The sequence below is a fragment of the Cucurbita moschata genome, unplaced genomic scaffold (assembly GCF_002738365.1).
Source record: "Cucurbita moschata cultivar Rifu unplaced genomic scaffold, Cmos_1.0 Cmo_Scf00102, whole genome shotgun sequence".
NCBI classification, from domain to species: domain Eukaryota; kingdom Viridiplantae; phylum Streptophyta; class Magnoliopsida; order Cucurbitales; family Cucurbitaceae; genus Cucurbita; species Cucurbita moschata.
In genome coordinates, this window is record NW_019268618.1 from 158,020 (window position 1) to 175,176 (window position 17,157).

The window sequence follows — 17,157 nt, forward strand, 5'->3', positions numbered from 1 at the left end:
ACATGGTTCTATGTGGTGGAGGACTTTGGAATAAGGTTTGGAATTGATAATTATTCTTATTTCTTTTCCTTTAGACAATTGGTGGTCGGCTTTGTCCAAAATAAAAGGGCCCAAGGTTTGGAATCGATAATTATTCTTATTTCTTTTCCTTTATACACTCGGTGGTCGGCTTTGTCCAAAATATAAGGGCCCAACTAGATTTGAACTGATGACCTCTTAATCTAAAGTCAAATACTCTACCACTAAGCTATGGACCCATTTTACATGATTTCAACCTTAGTGACCCCTTCTACAGAGTGTCAGTCCAAAAGTGTAAAAAGTGTCTGTCCAAAAAAAAGGGCCCAACCAAGTTCAAACGGGTGACCGGTCAAATTCTCTACCACTAAGCCATGGATCCATTTTGTAGGATTTTAACCTTAGTGACCCCTTAGACATAGTGTCAGTCCAAAAAGTGTAACAAATTTCTATCCAAGATAGAAGGGCCCAACTAAGTTTGAATTGGTGAATCTTGATTAGCAATCAAATGCTCTAACATTGAGCTATGGACCCATTTTGTATGCTCTCAACCTTAGTGACCCCTTCTACAGATTATCGGTCCAAAAGTGACCCTACCGAATCGGCTATAGACCAATTTTGTATAAATTGGTGGATTACCTATCGAGAATTAAACACAGGTCGTTAGATTCAAAGTCGAAAGTACTAACCACTACACCATAGAACCACTTGTTAAACTTTATTTTGGCAGCGATTTTGATAAGCGCCAACAACGCTGAATTTTTAAAAGCTGGAGGTCATAGTATCCTTACAGACTTTCCCAAGGTGTTTTCAACTTTTTTTATAGGTAATTGAACTTTTGAGTCCATGCAAATGATTGGTTGGATTAGTATGAGTTTGAGAAGACAGAGGAGAGAAGAGAGACTTTGTTAGAAACTCTCCCATAGGTAATCTCCCAAGGTGTTTTCAACTTCTTTTATAGGTATAATTTTAAAATCAAACCACAACAAAATTTACTTCTATCTAACAAAATTATTTTTTTTGTTTGAAACTAGATTATTCCCTTCTTTTTCTAAAACTAAATTTGACTCTCGAATCGATTTTAATAGTTTTGTTAATTAAATTTTCTTTAAAAATGTTTGTACACAGGGTACAATGGAAAGAATACTTTTTTTTTTTACTATTTTTAATTTGTATGGTATTATTGGAGGCTTTTGAATGAAATATGATAATTGATTCTTTGTCCTCTTTGACAATTTTAGATACCTCCATATCTGATATTTGATGCGTCACGTTTCATTATGAGATCTGCCCTTGGGTCAATAAGACTTAAGTAGAGAGTTTATTTGACTAATGATTTGATTTTTTTGGGTTGTAGAGATATCCCTTACAAATCAAGACTTTGTATTATTTTGAAGACACTCATCAAGACATTTGTAAATGTGTCTGATATCTTGAAGGATATAAGACACGTAATTGAGAGAATCTAAAATTTTTTTGAAGTTGGCTTTGTTAGGATACGTCATCACCAAAGTTTGAGACAAAGACCATTGGATGGGTTTTAATAAGGCTCAAATAAATTTAAAATCCAAGAAAACGGACACAACTATTAATGAATGTACACAACTAGCTGATTTCTTTTGATTACATTAATGAATGTATGTAGATGTTTAAAGTGTTGATCTTAATGGTTTTAGAAAATATCAACACATCATCAATATAAACCATCGAAATTTTTTGAAAGGATTGAAAATATCATTCATAATCTTCTGAAATTCGTATGGAGAGTTTTTTAGCCTCAACGGCATGAAGTTCCTCTCATATTTTCTAAATTGGACATAAATGCTATTTTATATTTGTCCTTTTAGGAAATTAGAATTTTCCGAAATCCCAATTTCATGTCAAATTTTATAAAAACATTTGACTCTAAATTCTTTTTATCAAATCATTTTTGTTTTGGATTGGATATCTTATTTATTCTAAAACCTTATTTAAAGGTTTGTAGTTAATTACGGGTATCAGAATTTCTGGTTTCTTTTCACCATGTTGTTAATCTAAAATGTCAGACATGATCACATGCTCTTTGAAGACCGCTTCCTCTGCAAAATATCACCTAAAATGTTGGTATTTAGGGTTTGATGCTTTTTTACTTAACCCTAGGGTTCTATTTACGGTGAACTTGTGATAATTTTTGTCAAATTATATATTTGAACACCTAATACATTAAGATATAATATCTTATTTAAATAATATTAAAATGTCGTAGAATATCATAATATATGTTTTATTAATATGAATCTCATTCAAATTTTAAATATATTTTTTTATTTAATGTCTATGATACACATCAATTATTTTAATATTTAACATATCAAATACGTTAATATATTTTGATATTATAGTTCAAGACTATAGGAACTTGCTCAGAGGACCTGAGAGTTACGTTGGCCCACAATGCATCTCATGGATGATGCAAAACTATGGTGACGCTTGAAGATTAATTGTATAAAAAACTGGTCATGCACCAAAAAATCATGGGAAGACCATTGATGGAATTGAAGCAATCGACACTCCTCTGGATGGGTTTCCAATCAAAGACCTAATGTTTGATGTCGACTCTTTTGAAGAAAAAGCCACAGGATCGAACAACAAAACGTGGCGATAGCTCTGAGAACTCTATCACACACATAAAAAAACGTGTCGAAGAGTTACACATTACATAGAAGATCTGGCTTTCATCAGGGAGACCCGAGTTTGATTCTCGACAATGAAATTTTATTTTCTTATTTCTTTTATTTTATAGTTTCATCTTTTGTCACCAATTATATTTAAACTTTACCTAGGTTTGAGAAGCACTTTAATGGATGAGTTTAATAGTATCTTAAATTCAAAAGACTTTTATGAACTTAGTTTGAGAGGCACTATAATGATCAAGTTCAATAGTATCCTAGATTAAAAAGACTTTTATGAACTTTTAACCTTTAATAGTGTTATGTCATAGATATTTGGTTCAATTTCAACAAGTGACGTTGAGGTCATTCAAATGGTTAATGTGATAATCCGATCATTTTCAAGGTCTCTTTTGTTGAACGCCATCATGGCTGAGATGACTAAGATGAGCACCAGAGTGAGTTTGACAAGGAGGGTCGTAGAGAACCACACCTTAAGCCAAGCTCATGTTGGGCTTAAGAAACTGAAAATCCAAAAACACAAACTCTTAAATGGGAACCGGGATGCAAGGAATTAAAAAACTTTATTTTTGACGTAGAACAATACTTGAAGGTTACAGGAACTTGCTCATAGGACCTAAGAGTTACGTTGGCCACAATGCATCTCATGGGCGGTGGCGCTCGAAGGTGGATGATATAAAAAATGAGTCATGCACCATAAACTCATGGGAAGATCGTTGATGGAATCGATGCAATCAACGCTCCCCTTGATGGGTTGCCAATTAAAGACCTAACGTTTGATGTTGACTCTTTAGAAGAAAAACCCACACGATCGAACACCTCGAAATGTCACGGTAGCTCTAAGAACTCTATCATACGACCTGAGAGTTGAGGGCTATAGGAACTTTCTCATACGACCTGAGAGTTACGTTAGCCGAAATGCATCTCATGGACGATGCAAAACTAGGGTAGTGCTCGAAGGTGAATGATATAAAAAATGGGTCATGCACCATAAACTCATGGGAAGATCGTTGATGGAATCGATGCAATCGACGCTCCCCTGGATGGGTTGCCAATCAAAGACCTAACATTTGATATTGACTTTCTTGAAGAAAGAGCCACACAATCGAACAGCTTGAAACGTCGCGGTAGCCCTGAGAACTCTAACGCACGCAGGGAAGGACGTGTCGAAGAGTTGGACATTAAGCAAAAGATCATGCTAAAACTCTTCAGCGATCTGACAAAAGACTTCAGGACATCAACACAAAAAATCCATTGTCGTCCAGCGATCAGGATATCTGGCTTTCAACCAGGAGACTTGGGTTCCATTCTCGACAATGGAATATTATTTTCTTATTTCATTTTATTGAACAACGTCATGGTTGAGATGAGCAGGTGATTCAAATGGTTAATGCGATAATCCAGTCGTTTTCGAGGTCTCTCTTGTTGAACGACGTCATGGTTGAGATGAGCAGGTGATTCAAATGGTTAATGCGATAATCCAATTGTTTTCGAGGTCTCTCTTGTTGAACGACATCATGGTTGAGATGAGCACCCGAGTGAACAACGTCATGGTTGAGATGAGCAGGTGATTCAAATGGTTAATGCGATAATCCAGTCGTTTTTGAGGTCTCTCTTGTTGAACGACATCATGGTTGAGATGAGCACCCGAGTGAACAACGTCATGGTTGAGATGAGCAGGTGATTCTAATGGTTAATGCGATAATCCAGTCGTTTTCGAGGTCTCTCTTGTTGAACGACGTCATGGTTGAGATGAGCAGGTGATTCAAATGGTTAATGCGATAATCCAATTGTTTTCGAGGTCTCTCTTGTTGAACGACATCATGGTTGAGATGAGCACCCGAGTGAACAACGTCATGGTTGAGATGAGCAGGTGATTCAAATGGTTAATGCGATAATCCAATTGTTTTCGAGGTCTCTCTTGTTGAACGACATCATGGTTGAGATGAGCACCCGAGTGAACAACGTCATGGTTGAGATGAGCAGGTGATTCAAATGGTTAATGCGATAATCTAGTCGTTTTCGAGGTCTCTCTTGTTGAACGACGTCATGGTTGAGATGAGCAGGTGATTCAAATGGTTAATGCGATAATCCAATTGTTTTCGAGGTCTCTCTTGTTGAACGACATCATGGTTGAGATGAGCACCCGAGTGAGTTTGACAAGTTGGGCTGTAGAGAACCACACCTCAAGCCAAGTTCATGTGGGCTTAACAAACTTAAAATCCAAGAACACAACCCCTTAAATGGAAATCGGGATGCTAAGGAATGAAAAAGCTTTATTTTTGACGTAGAACAATACTTGAAGGTTACTGGAACTTGCTCATAGGACATAAGAGTTACGTTAGTCGCAATGCATCTCATGGACGATGCAAAACTATGGTGGCGCTCGAAGGTGAATGGTATAAAAAATGGGTCATGCACAATAAACTCATAGGAAGACTGTTGATGGAATCGATGCAATCGACGATCCTCTAGATGGGTTGCCAATCAAAGACCTGACGTTTGATGTTGACCCTTTTGAAGAAAAAGCCACACGATCGAATAGCTCGACACGTCGCGGTAACTCTGAGAACTCTATCAGACACATGAAATGATGTGTCGAAGAGTTAGACATTACCCAAAACATCATAGTAAAACTCTTCAGCCATTAGACAAAAGACTTTAGGACAACTACACCAAAAATTCATTGTTGTCCAACGGTTTTGATATTTGGCTTTCACCTCGGAGATTCTGGTTTGATTCTCTGAAATTGAATATTATTTTCTTATTTCTTTTTATTTTATAGTTTCATCTTTTGACACCAATTATATTTAAACTTTACCTCATTTTGAGGGGCACTTTAATGGTCAAGTTCAATAGTATCTTAGATTAAAAAGACTTTTATGAACATCGTACCTATGTTAGTGTTATGTTATAGATATTTGTTTCAATTTCAACAAGTGGGGTTGAGGTGATTTAAATTGTTAATGCGATAATCTGGCTATTTTCGAGGTCTCTCTTATTGAACGCCATCATGGTTGAGATGAGCACTCGAGTGAGTTTGACAAGGAGACCCGAATTTAAACTTTACCTACGTTTGAGAGGCACTATAATGGTCAAGTTCAATGATATTTTAGATTAAAAAGACTTTTATGAACTTTGTACCTTTGTTAGTGTTACTTTGTACCTTTGTTAGTGTTATGTTATAGACATTTGGTCAAGTTCAACGAGTGGGGTTGAGGTGATTCAAATGGTTAATGTCACTTTATTTGATTCAAATTGTTAATGTGATAATCTAGTTGAATAGTTACAGGTTATTTCCAAGGTCTCTCTTATTGAACGCCAACAAGGCTGAAATGATTGAGATGAGCACGTGAGTGAGTTTGACAAAATTGAAATAAAATCAAATAAAATCACTAAAAAACATCGATAAAATTGAAAAAAAATTAGCCTTATGACACTTCCTTCAACTCAAAGGGCGGTAAATCAAGGATTCCTTCGTCAAAGACCCATGATCCAACTCCCAACATGGTAATGATAAGCTATAGAATCATTCCAAGAACCTCAATGGATGGGTTACAAACTCACATTACAAATCTCGACAACTGGACGTGTCATCGGCATTAGAAGAACGATTGCATCAGAGCAAGTCATGGGGATAGAAGATCTCGTTGAAGGATGATAGCCCAACCGTAATCTTCAGCCCAACGAGCCAAGCTTTTGTAGAAGTAAGAACCCTTTTATTAAAGAAATTAACACCTTCTTATACAAAATTTGGATCAACCAAGAGATAAAACTAGAATTAGATGATGAGATCCAAGATTGAGAAACAAGATTTGGAACCTTTTTCTAAACTGAGTCACTTCACAATCGAACTTGATCAAGGCTTGATTGAATGACTCAGATGCAATCTACCACAAGAATTGCATGAAACTTAGAAATGACAAAGATATGCTCAGATTTCTATAAGGGGGATCGTCTCAACTTGAGATATCAATTTCATTGATCACAAATATTCTTTTACATAATAATTCGTGGGTATTTATAGTCTTCCAACAAAAGAAGTTAGTGGTGGTGATTTAATCTCGATCCCTTTAAATCTCCATACAAGACGAAGTCAATTTGAGCATTACAAACTTTATGAAATTAAAATAATAAATAAAGTTTTGTAACCACTCATGAAATGATGCTTGCAACTTCATCCACTACTTCAACCGTGCAAATATTTACTTTTGAATCTCCAAATGGTCTTGACTCAAACGAATCAGCTTGTTACACATGAATTGATGGTTGAACCTAGCCTATCCAAATTTGTAGATGAAGTATGAATGTTTGTTGAATCTTCTTGGTCTTGGGTTGTGTAATAGGTCCAGTTGGAACACCGTGATTCTTATCATCATCCCCCTCTTCAAAAGGATTCGTCCTCGAATCAGAAAAATCATCACCTACATCAAAAGGACTCAACTCAGCAACATTGAAAGTAGAATGTACACTGTGATTCTTATCATCATCCCCCTCTTCAGGATTCGTCCTCGAATCAGAAAAATCATCACCTACATCAAAAGAACTCAATTTAGCAACATTGAAAGTAGAATGTATTGACAATTCTAAAGGAACATCAATTTTTAAAAAAGTACTCCACACAAAATGTTACCCTATAGAGTACTAAACATCTTTCAGACCCGCCATTACACACAAAAACACAAACATACTAATTCCATAAAATATACACTTTTCTAAACACCAACTGAAACTCAAATCACACTACTCAAATAACAACTAGGTACACACTTACACAAACTCCGTAAATTCCCATCCAGAATCAGGACCACTACAAGGACACTCACTGAACGTATATTGCGTTTTACTCTCTCAATGCCAAAAGACATAAAAATACACCCATAATCAGGTTCTAAACACGGACACTCAATGATATCTCACTATTCTAACTAACAATAACGGCTAACTCAAACCAATTTATACCCTACTCCTTAACCTTCTGACACCGATGGTTTTGATGTGTGATCATCGTTGACCGGACCCTCCTTTACGGTTAGGCACCCTCCACTGTGCACACAACGAAGGCGTAGTGGCAATTCCTTCGGTTTCTGCTGTGATAAGGCCAGCAGCGCGGCGTAGAGATACGGAGGTTTAACGTTAGACTGTGAATAGGCTACTACCTGACTCCTATCGCGGGTTGTTAGTCTTCCCTTCGGATGTGATGGTTTTCGTAGTTGTTAACATAATATCCGAAGTAGAACAATCTGTAGGGCTCCATCCACTGAGTGCCAATGCCGAAGGCGTAGTGGCATTTCCTTCGGTGACTGCATTATGCTGGTGCAGGGCGAGTGGGTAAATAGCTTCTTAAGTCTTGCATCTTGAGCTTTTTGACCTTTGACTGTCGAATCGCTATTTTCGTGTAAGTTATCGTCTAAGTCTTGCATCTTGAGCTTTTTGACCTTTGACTGTCGAATCGCTATTTTCGTGTAAGTTATCGTCTTATCCTACATGGGATGCGAATGACACTTGGAAATTTCCTATCGCTATTTTCGTGTAAGTTATCGTCTTATCCTACATGGGATGCGAATGACACTTGGAAATTTCCTATGTGTCTTCGACTTTACCTTCCCATGGATGATAATGATAATAACAAGCGTGATATAGCACACAATCTTCCTATTAAGTCTTGCTGTACCTGACCGTATCTTGTTTTTATCATAGCAAATTGTGTTCTTTTTGTATAGGAGAAAAAGTACTCCACACAAAATGTTACCCTATAGAGTACTAAACATCTTTCAGACCCGCCATTACACACAAAAACACAAACATACTAATTCCATAAAATATACACTTTTCTAAACACCAACTGAAACTCAAATCACACTACTCAAATAACAACTAGGTACACACTTACACAAACTCCGTAAATTCCCATCCAGAATCAGGACCACTACAAGGACACTCACTGAACGTATATTGCGTTTTACTCTCTCAATGCCAAAAGACATAAAAATACACCCATAATCAGGTTCTAAACACGGACACTCAATGATATCTCACTATTCTAACTAACAATACCCGCTAACGAAAACCAATTTATACCTTCTGAAAAAAGCACTCCACTTATCTCAGCGCAAAAGCCCAATATTATAAAAACAAAATAACACAATGTATCAAAAACAAACAAATAAATGGATTTTAGCATCTTTGAATTCTAAGCAAAAAGATTCACAAGAGCTAATCGTGTTTTTAAATCAGTTTTATGCCTCTTTGGAGGAGCAAAATAAATTTCTATTACCGGGAAGAGGTTAAGACGACTAGATCACAATTGTATAAACAGTCAGTATTTAATCTTATGGATGAATATAAATCGAAGTTTCCTTTAGCAGAAATTGAATTACGTCAGCTCCAACAGAAAATAGAAGATTACAGTATGAAGTTCGACGAGAGTGCAATATATAATACTGTTCCTAACTTGATTCAAATCTTAATACAGAAGGATAAATTGAGTGCAAAGGATTATATAATTAATAAATTAAATGATGATGATGACATAAAAATGCTTGAAGAGTTCGGTCAATATACTCTAGAGGCATTAATTATTCACGTTCTGGGAATTGTTTTTAACACATCTGAAACCGAAAGTATGGTCCATCCAGCTTCTTTAATTAATCAACTCGACTCTTCTGTCCGTACACATTCTAGGTTATTAAAATCCCACTCCTCTAAAAAGAGCATTTCTAATGTTCATATGTATGATAAAATGGAAAAGTCTAAGACGTTTTCCTTCAGTGTCTTCTTACTCGAGTTTATGGAGGAGCGGGGATTGGTAAGTTCTATTACAATGGAATCCTTTGGTAGTGTTGTTAAGAAAAAGTCGAGTGGCAATCTATTCATTGTCTGTAATTTTGATCTGACTTTACTTCCGGTCAAGCTCAACCTTCCTATGATATCCCCACCTCTTGATTAGAAGAGTGCGTGTCCGCCGAATCAATCTCCTAGATATCTCTCTGATCTATCAGGGGGGTACCTAAGTGCACCGACTGGTGAGATTTATGATCGTTACCGCTTATTAAGTTCGGGTGACCTAAATCACTTTTATATATATATAGGGAATTCTTCAGATTATAAGAATGATTACAAGTCTCTGTGTAAAGTCATGAATGCCCTCCAGCGTCAGCCCTTTACAATCAACAGTGATTGGTTGAAACATTTAATGGAAAATGAAGAACAGTTTGTTGACGATGGTCTTCTTATGCCACAATTTCTGCAAACGATAAATATACGAGATGTTAGCCCCGTTCTTAGAGATTTCCACATGAAGGATGAGGTGATAAACAATCAATTTCCCTTTAACGATTTGTTAAATACTGTGATGAAGACTATCCAGCGTTCTCGCTATGAACGATTGATTCTCAATCTCGCAATAGTCTACGATGGCTATAAATTTTACCTACCCGCCTTTCTTGACTTCAGAGGGAGAATTTATCGCTGTGGTATTTTGCATTTCCACGAGTGTGATCTTGCACGAAGCCTGATTGTCTTTGCGGATCATAATCATCAGAAGGAGGAGATAAAGTGTAATTCTTCTATAAGAGATCAAATTTTATTATCAACATTCTTCCATTTTCAGTCTTTCAACTCAATGGTTGAAGCAGTGGATTTTATCAACAATAACAAAGATAATCAAAACATAACGTTGGCTAAACGCCCTTTTCAGTTTGCAGCCAATATTTATGCAATGCAAAATCACAAATTGAAGTTTTTAAAAGACTTTGTCCCTATTACACAGGACGCTGCATCAAGTGCATATCAGATTATGAGTTACTTTTTATTGGATGAGAGCCTGGCAGAGAGAACTAATCTCTTCCTATCCACGGATAATCCAAATCAAATCCAAGATGTTTATTTGTACTTCCTCGCTGAGCTCAAGGAGTTCATGGAAGCAGAACCAGAATTTGATCGAAATTTATGTTCGGTTGTTTGCAAACACCTCTCTCGTAAGATTGTTAAATCAATCTTTATGCCAATTATCTATGGAAAAACTGTAATGAGCACATCAATCGATCTCATGGTACATTTCTCTCAACACCTTACGAATAAGGAATGCTACAAAGTAGCCTCTGTCAGCTTTAAGTTCTTCAAAGAAAAATATCCTGGAATGGAATGCCTGATCAGGTTGATACGCCTTATAGGCTGGGTCGCGTCTTCTAGGGATAGTGCCGTTAAATATAATGTTAGTTACTTTACAAGTGTTCAGGATTATATGAAAAATGAGTCAACTTATATATGGGTATATGACCGACATAGGAAGAGGCGGCAGGTTACTTTCCGAGTGTCTTCAGATAAGAGAGATCGTAGGAAGATAGAGATCTCTACCTTCGTCAATTTCATCCATCAGAAGGATGCCTTTATTGCTATGAAAGTAGTTGAAAAAATGCTGAATTATAATGCTCCTATATACACGGTCCACGACAACTTTATAACCACTGTTGAGAAAAGCCCATTTATTCCAATGGCTTATCTTGAAGTCTTTCGTAGCTTGGGCCCTCCACTTTCAATCATTAACAAGTTCATCTATATAAATGTTATTGAGAATCTTAAATGTGGAGATTCATTCGATTATGAAAAGAATGTTATTTCCAGTAAATATCTTACAGAATTTTTAATTCAAAATATTCCAGAGAATATAAGTAAGCAGAACCAGATTCTTTGGGATAAAAAGATAAATGAAATTGTCATTTGTTACAGTGAATAAAGTGTGCGGTGTAAATAATAATAGTGATTATGAATCACATGAGGAAAAGTGGAATCAATTTTCATATAAATTGATGAATTCTTTAATAGTGATTATGAATCACATGAGGAAAAGTGGAATCAATTTTCATATAAATTGATGAATTCTTTCTGCGTACATTACTGATAATGAAAATGAAAATGAAAATGATGGCGTACAAAAATTCAACTCTTAATACTAATAAACAGTTTTCTACTCTTAATACTACACTGTTTTCGTCAATTAATACACAATAGTTATTGAATCGCTTATTTCAAAAGATAGAACGAATAGCATACCATGAACCTTATCCTAGTTTAATAATAGCATCATATTACTTCAATGAGCCTTATCCTCTTGTTAACGAGATTTCGCTACTTAGTCTTACAACCATGGATATCTTAAACCAGTTTGCGTACTCTTCCTTATCTGGTTACGGGAAGTTCACAATTTCCTTAACCATGAAGCGCTCTTTCGGGGAGGAGATCACATTTACGCTTGGTCAGGCTATACCCCTCTCTTATATGGATTCAAATTTAATTCCAAAAAGTAATGTTTATGCTCATATATCTCGATATATTCAGAAATATGCTGAAGTCTACGACGGCGATTATATAGTTCGACTCATGATCAGAGTCTATATGGACAGCAAAAAGAAGGCGGAGGATAGGCCTTCTCCCTCTGAGGAGGAGAGATATAACACACTTTCTTCAATCATTGAAGGGAAATTGAGTGAGATGAAGGAGCCTATTACTGCAAGAAAGATCAAACATGGTAGGCATCGTAGCTATCCAACCCATATCACAACACTCAAACCATCTAGGCGAAAGCTGAAATCATTCATGGTTGCGATATCGAGACACTATATCTTGATGACATTCATAAGCCTTATGCTGCTGGTCTAATGATGGTTAGTCCTCATGATAAGATAAATAATAGTATGATTTCTCACTACTTCAGTGAAGACTACTCTATAATCTTGGATTCCTTTGAAGACAGGAGTACAAAAGTACTTTATGACTTAGTATTAAAGATATTAACTATTGTTAAAAGAGCTAAATCAACTTTAACTATTTACTTCCACAACTTCTCTAGATTCGATGGATTCTCTTGCTTAAGCACCTAGCATATCATCACAAGAGCTTGAAGCTTAAACCACTGATGAGGAACAATAGGCTTTACGAGTTAGCTGTCTATCGCGGTAAGAAGATGTTATTCCGCTTCAGAGACTCCTTGAATCTACTCCCTGGCAAACTGAGCTCCCTTGGGAACAATCTTTGCCCAGATCTTGGACCAAAAGGCTCAATCTCAATCCCATATGACAAACTGAAAGTAGAGGATCTGGTTAATAATCAGAGGAAATTGTTGGATTATATGAAACAGGATATTCGTCTATTGGGTGGAGTAATGCAAAAAGCCCAAAAGATATATTGGGAGGTGTACAAGGTGGACATTGAAAAGAGGATAACCCTTTCCTCACTTGCTCTTAGCATCTTTCGTTTAAAATACTACGATGTATCTAATTTTCCAATACACATCCCAAACAAGAATGAAGACACCTTCATAAGGCGTGCCTACTACGGAGGTCATGCGGATACATACAAGCCATATGGTGAGGACCTCTACTACTACGATGTGAACTCTCTCTATCCCTTTGTAATGAAGGAATTTCCAATGCCGGGTGGTGAACCTGTCTGGCATTCGAATCTGGAAAGCCAGAACTTAGATAGCATGTTTGGTTTTATTGAGGCATATGTGGTATGTCCGAAGACTATCAAAAAGCCCTTTCTTCCCTATCGGGACAAGAATAACACTCTCCTCTTTCCAACCGGAGAATTTGTTGGAGTGTACTATACCGAGGAATTAAAGTATGCTAGAGACCTAAGCTACACTGTCCTCCCAATCTCGGGCTACCTCTTTAAGAAGATGGAAAGCCCATTCAATAGCTTTGTTAGCTCACTCTTTGAGAGCAGGTTAGAAGCGAAGAAATCAGGTAATGAAGCTATGTCCTATGTTTACAAGATACTAATGAATTCCCTATACGGAAGATTTGGTATTAACCCTAAAAGCACGACCACCGAGGTCTGCGATGAATATCGATACAAAAATTTAATCAGGAATAGTGAGTTGATATTCGGCGATATGCTTAGCAAAAATACCTACATCGTTGCCTACCATAGCAATATCGATAAGGGTGATGATTATTGGAATCCACCGAAGAACTCCGCTGTCCAACTAGCTGCTGCGATAACAGCCTCCGCTAGGATCCATATGTATCCTTATATCTCAAGAGAGGACTGCTACTATACTGACACTGACTCAGTTGTGCTTGGTCACCCACTACCTAATGAAGAGATTTCTTCTTCTGTCTTGGGCAAGTTTAAGCTAGAGGACAGAATAATAAAAGGATACTTTTTAGCACCGAAATCCTATTTCTACAGCTCAATAGAAGGGCAAAATGTACTCAAGTACAAGGGACCAGCGAAAAATCTGGTCATGCCGGAATGGTTTGAGAAACAGTACAAAAACCCATCTCATACGGAACAGGTATCGGTTGAATCCAAATTCCGAATTGATTGGCATACTCTGAACATCTTCAAGAAAGACAGCCTGGTCACGCTCGGCCTTAAGCTGGGTCACAAGAGGATATCAGTATATGAAAAAGATGTCTGGGTTGATACAGACCCAATTAATATAAAAGACTTGTCTTCCCTAGATCACATTGGAAAATCAATTATCGAATTTCTAAGGTATGAGTTAATACAACTACAGATAGAAAATAAGACTCTAAATGATAAATTAAATCGGAGAGAAAGTGAGATTTCCAAGAGATACAAAGAGATTAAATCACAGTTAGATGATGTTCAATTGATTGAACCATAGAACAAGGGTTATAGAACCGGAACTGAGTGAGATAGCAGCGGCGAATCTGTCTTATGGAGTGGTGTACAGCACCGATTCATGCTTTTGGAGTGGCGTATCCTCTTGTTGGAGTGGCACCCCTTCGGTCTTTTTGGTGTGGCGGATTCTCGGTTATCTGTGTAATCTACATTGTTAATTACCCACAATTCCAATTACCGGGAGACAGGAAAATGAAATCGGAGCATCCTATTTTATCAAGGGAGATTTGACCATGAAAGACTATTACTCACAAAACCTCATTCCCAGAGGGTTTTTGCCCCATCCTATTTTGTCAAGGGGGATTTAGTGGCATTTCCTTCGGTAACTGCATGCTTTGCTGGTGCAGGGCGAGTAAGACTTCTGTGGTTCGTATTACGTCGACTTAAGACACATACTTTAATCCCTCCTTATTTGTTCGCTAACACTCGTTATCAGGCTGCTGGACACTAGTACAATCGAATCGCTATTTTAGTGTAAGTTATCGTCTTATCCTACATTGGATGCGAATGACACTACCTATTACCCCACTAAACCCTCCTTTGGTCTATCGAGTTTTAGGCCCACAAAGACAATTACCCACAAATCATCTGACCCTGAATAGGAAAGAAAGAAAGAGGCTTTCCTTACAAAACAAATATTAATACATAATAAAATATGGGGAAAGCCTCTTTCTTTCTTTCTTTCCTATTCAGGGTCAGATGTTTTGTGGGTAATTGTCTTTGTGGGCCTAAAACTCGATAGACCAAAGGATGGTTTAGTGGGGTAATAAGTAGTGTCATTCGCATCCAATGTAGGATAAGACGATAACTTACACTAAAATAGCGATTCGATTGTACTAGTGTCCAGCAGCCTGATAACGAGTGTTAGCGAACGAATAAGGAGGGATTAAAGTATGTGTCTTAAGTCGACGTAATACGAACCACAGAAGCCTTACTCGCCCTGCACCAGCAAAGCATGCAGTTACCGAAGGAAATGCCACTAAATCCCCCTTGACAAAATAGGATGGGGCAAAAACCCTCTGGGAATGAGGTTTTGTGAGTAATAGTCTTTCATGGTCAAATCTCCCTTGATAAAATAGGATGCTCCGATTTCATTTTCCTGTCTCCCGGTAATTGGAATTGTGGGTAATTAACAATGTAGATTACACAGATAACCGAGAATCCGCCACACCAAAAAGACCGAAGGGGTGCCACTCCAACAAGAGGATACGCCACTCCAAAAGCATGAATCGGTGCTGTACACCACTCCATAAGACAGATTCGCCGCTGCTATCTCACTCAGTTCCGGTTCTATAACCCTTGTTCTATGGTTCAATCAATTGAACATCATCTAACTGTGATTTAATCTCTTTGTATCTCTTGGAAATCTCACTTTCTCTCCGATTTAATTTATCATTTAGAGTCTTATTTTCTATCTGTAGTTGTATTAACTCATACCTTAGAAATTCGATAATTGATTTTCCAATGTGATCTAGGGAAGACAAGTCTTTTATATTAATTGGGTCTGTATCAATCCAGACATCTTTTTCATATACTGATATCCTCTTGTGACCCAGCTTAAGGCCGAGCGTGACCAGGCTTTCTTTCTTAAAGATGTTCAGAGTATGCCAATCAATTCAGAATTTGGATTCAACCGATACCTGTTCCGTATGAGATGGGTTTTTGTACTGTTTCTCAAACCATTCCGGCATGACCAGGTTTTTCGCTGGTCCCTTGTACTTGAGTACATTTTGCCCTTCTATTGAGCTGTAGAAATAGGATTTCGGTGCTAAAAAGTATCCTTTTATTATTCTGTCCTCTAGCTTAAACTTGCCCAAGACAGAAGAAGAAATCTCTTCATTAGGTAGAGGGTGACCAAGCACAACTGAGTCAGTGTCAGTATAGTAGCAGTCCTCTCTTGAGATATAAGGATACATATGGATCCTAGCGGAGGCTGTTATCGTAGCAGCTAGTTGGACAGCGGAGTTCTTCGGTGGATTCCAATAATCATCGCCCTTATCGGTATTGCTATGGTAGGCAACGATGTAGGTATTTTCGCTAAGCATATCGCCGAATATCAACTCACTATTCCTGATTAAATTTTTGTATCGATATTCATCGCAGACCTCGGTGGTCGTGCTTTTAGGGTTAATACCAAATCTTCCGTATAGGGAATTCATTAGTATCTTGTAAACATAGGACATAGCTTCATTACCTGATTTCTTCGCTTCTAACCTGCTCTCAAAGAGTGAGCTAACAAAGCTATTGAAGGGCTTTCCATCTTCTTAAAGAGGTAGCCCGAGATTGGGAGGACAGTGTAGCCTAGGTCTCTAGCATACTTTAATTCCTCGATATAGTACACTCCAACAAATTCTCCGGTTGGAAAGAGGAGAGTGTTATTCTTGTCCCGATAGGGAAGAAAGGGCTTTTTGATAGTCTTCGAACATACCACATATGCCTCAATAAAACCAAACATGCTATCTAAGTTCTGGCTTTCCAGATTCGAATGCCAGACAGGATCACCACCCGGCATTGGAAATTCCTTCATTACAAAGGGATAGAGAGAGTTCACATCGTAGTAGTAGAGGTCCTCACCATATGGCTTTTATGTATCCGCATGACCTCCGTAGTAGGCACGCCTTATGAAGGTGTCTTCATTCTTGTTTGGGATGTGTATTGGAAAATTAGATACATCGTAGTATTTTAAACGAAAGATGCTAAGAGCAAGTGAGGAAAGGGTTATCCTCTTTTCAATGTCCACCTTGTACACCTNAAGAAGAGAAGGAGTACAGCTGGGAGCCCTAAAGTAAAGGACATCAGATTCATAACCTATTTACAG

The 17,157-nt window shown here is 37.5% G+C and overlaps 3 protein-coding genes across 3 annotated transcripts; 2 read left to right on the forward strand and 1 right to left on the reverse strand.

The window, feature by feature from the left end:
* Nucleotides 1-9,822: 9,822 nt before the first annotated feature.
* LOC111439690 (probable DNA-directed RNA polymerase) lies at nucleotides 9,823-11,421 on the forward strand. The gene has a single exon (XM_023077253.1). It carries the CDS (start codon nucleotides 9,823-9,825, stop codon nucleotides 11,419-11,421), a length of 1,599 nt encoding a protein of 532 aa, XP_022933021.1.
* Nucleotides 11,422-11,831: 410 nt separating this feature from the next.
* LOC111439691 (DNA polymerase-like) lies at nucleotides 11,832-14,322 on the forward strand. The gene is given in 3 exon segments (XM_023077254.1): nucleotides 11,832-12,194; nucleotides 12,263-12,542; nucleotides 12,545-14,322. Coding segments are annotated over 3 exon segments (2,421 nt in total).
* Nucleotides 14,323-15,940: 1,618 nt separating this feature from the next.
* LOC111439689 (DNA polymerase-like) lies at nucleotides 15,941-16,570 on the reverse strand. The gene has a single exon (XM_023077252.1). It carries the CDS (start codon nucleotides 16,520-16,522, stop codon nucleotides 15,956-15,958), a length of 567 nt encoding a protein of 188 aa, XP_022933020.1. The 5' UTR covers nucleotides 16,523-16,570; the 3' UTR covers nucleotides 15,941-15,955.
* Between the last annotated feature and the right edge of the window lie 587 nt (nucleotides 16,571-17,157).

What these genes read in the sequence shown, in the direction of transcription:
- LOC111439690 (XM_023077253.1), top strand. Translation starts at nt 9,823, where the DNA reads ATGAATGCCCTCCAGCGTCAGCCCTTTACAATCAACAGTGATTGGTTG.
- LOC111439689 (XM_023077252.1), bottom strand. Translation starts at nt 16,522, where the DNA reads ATGTCCTATGTTTACAAGATACTAATGAATTCCCTATACGGAAGATTT.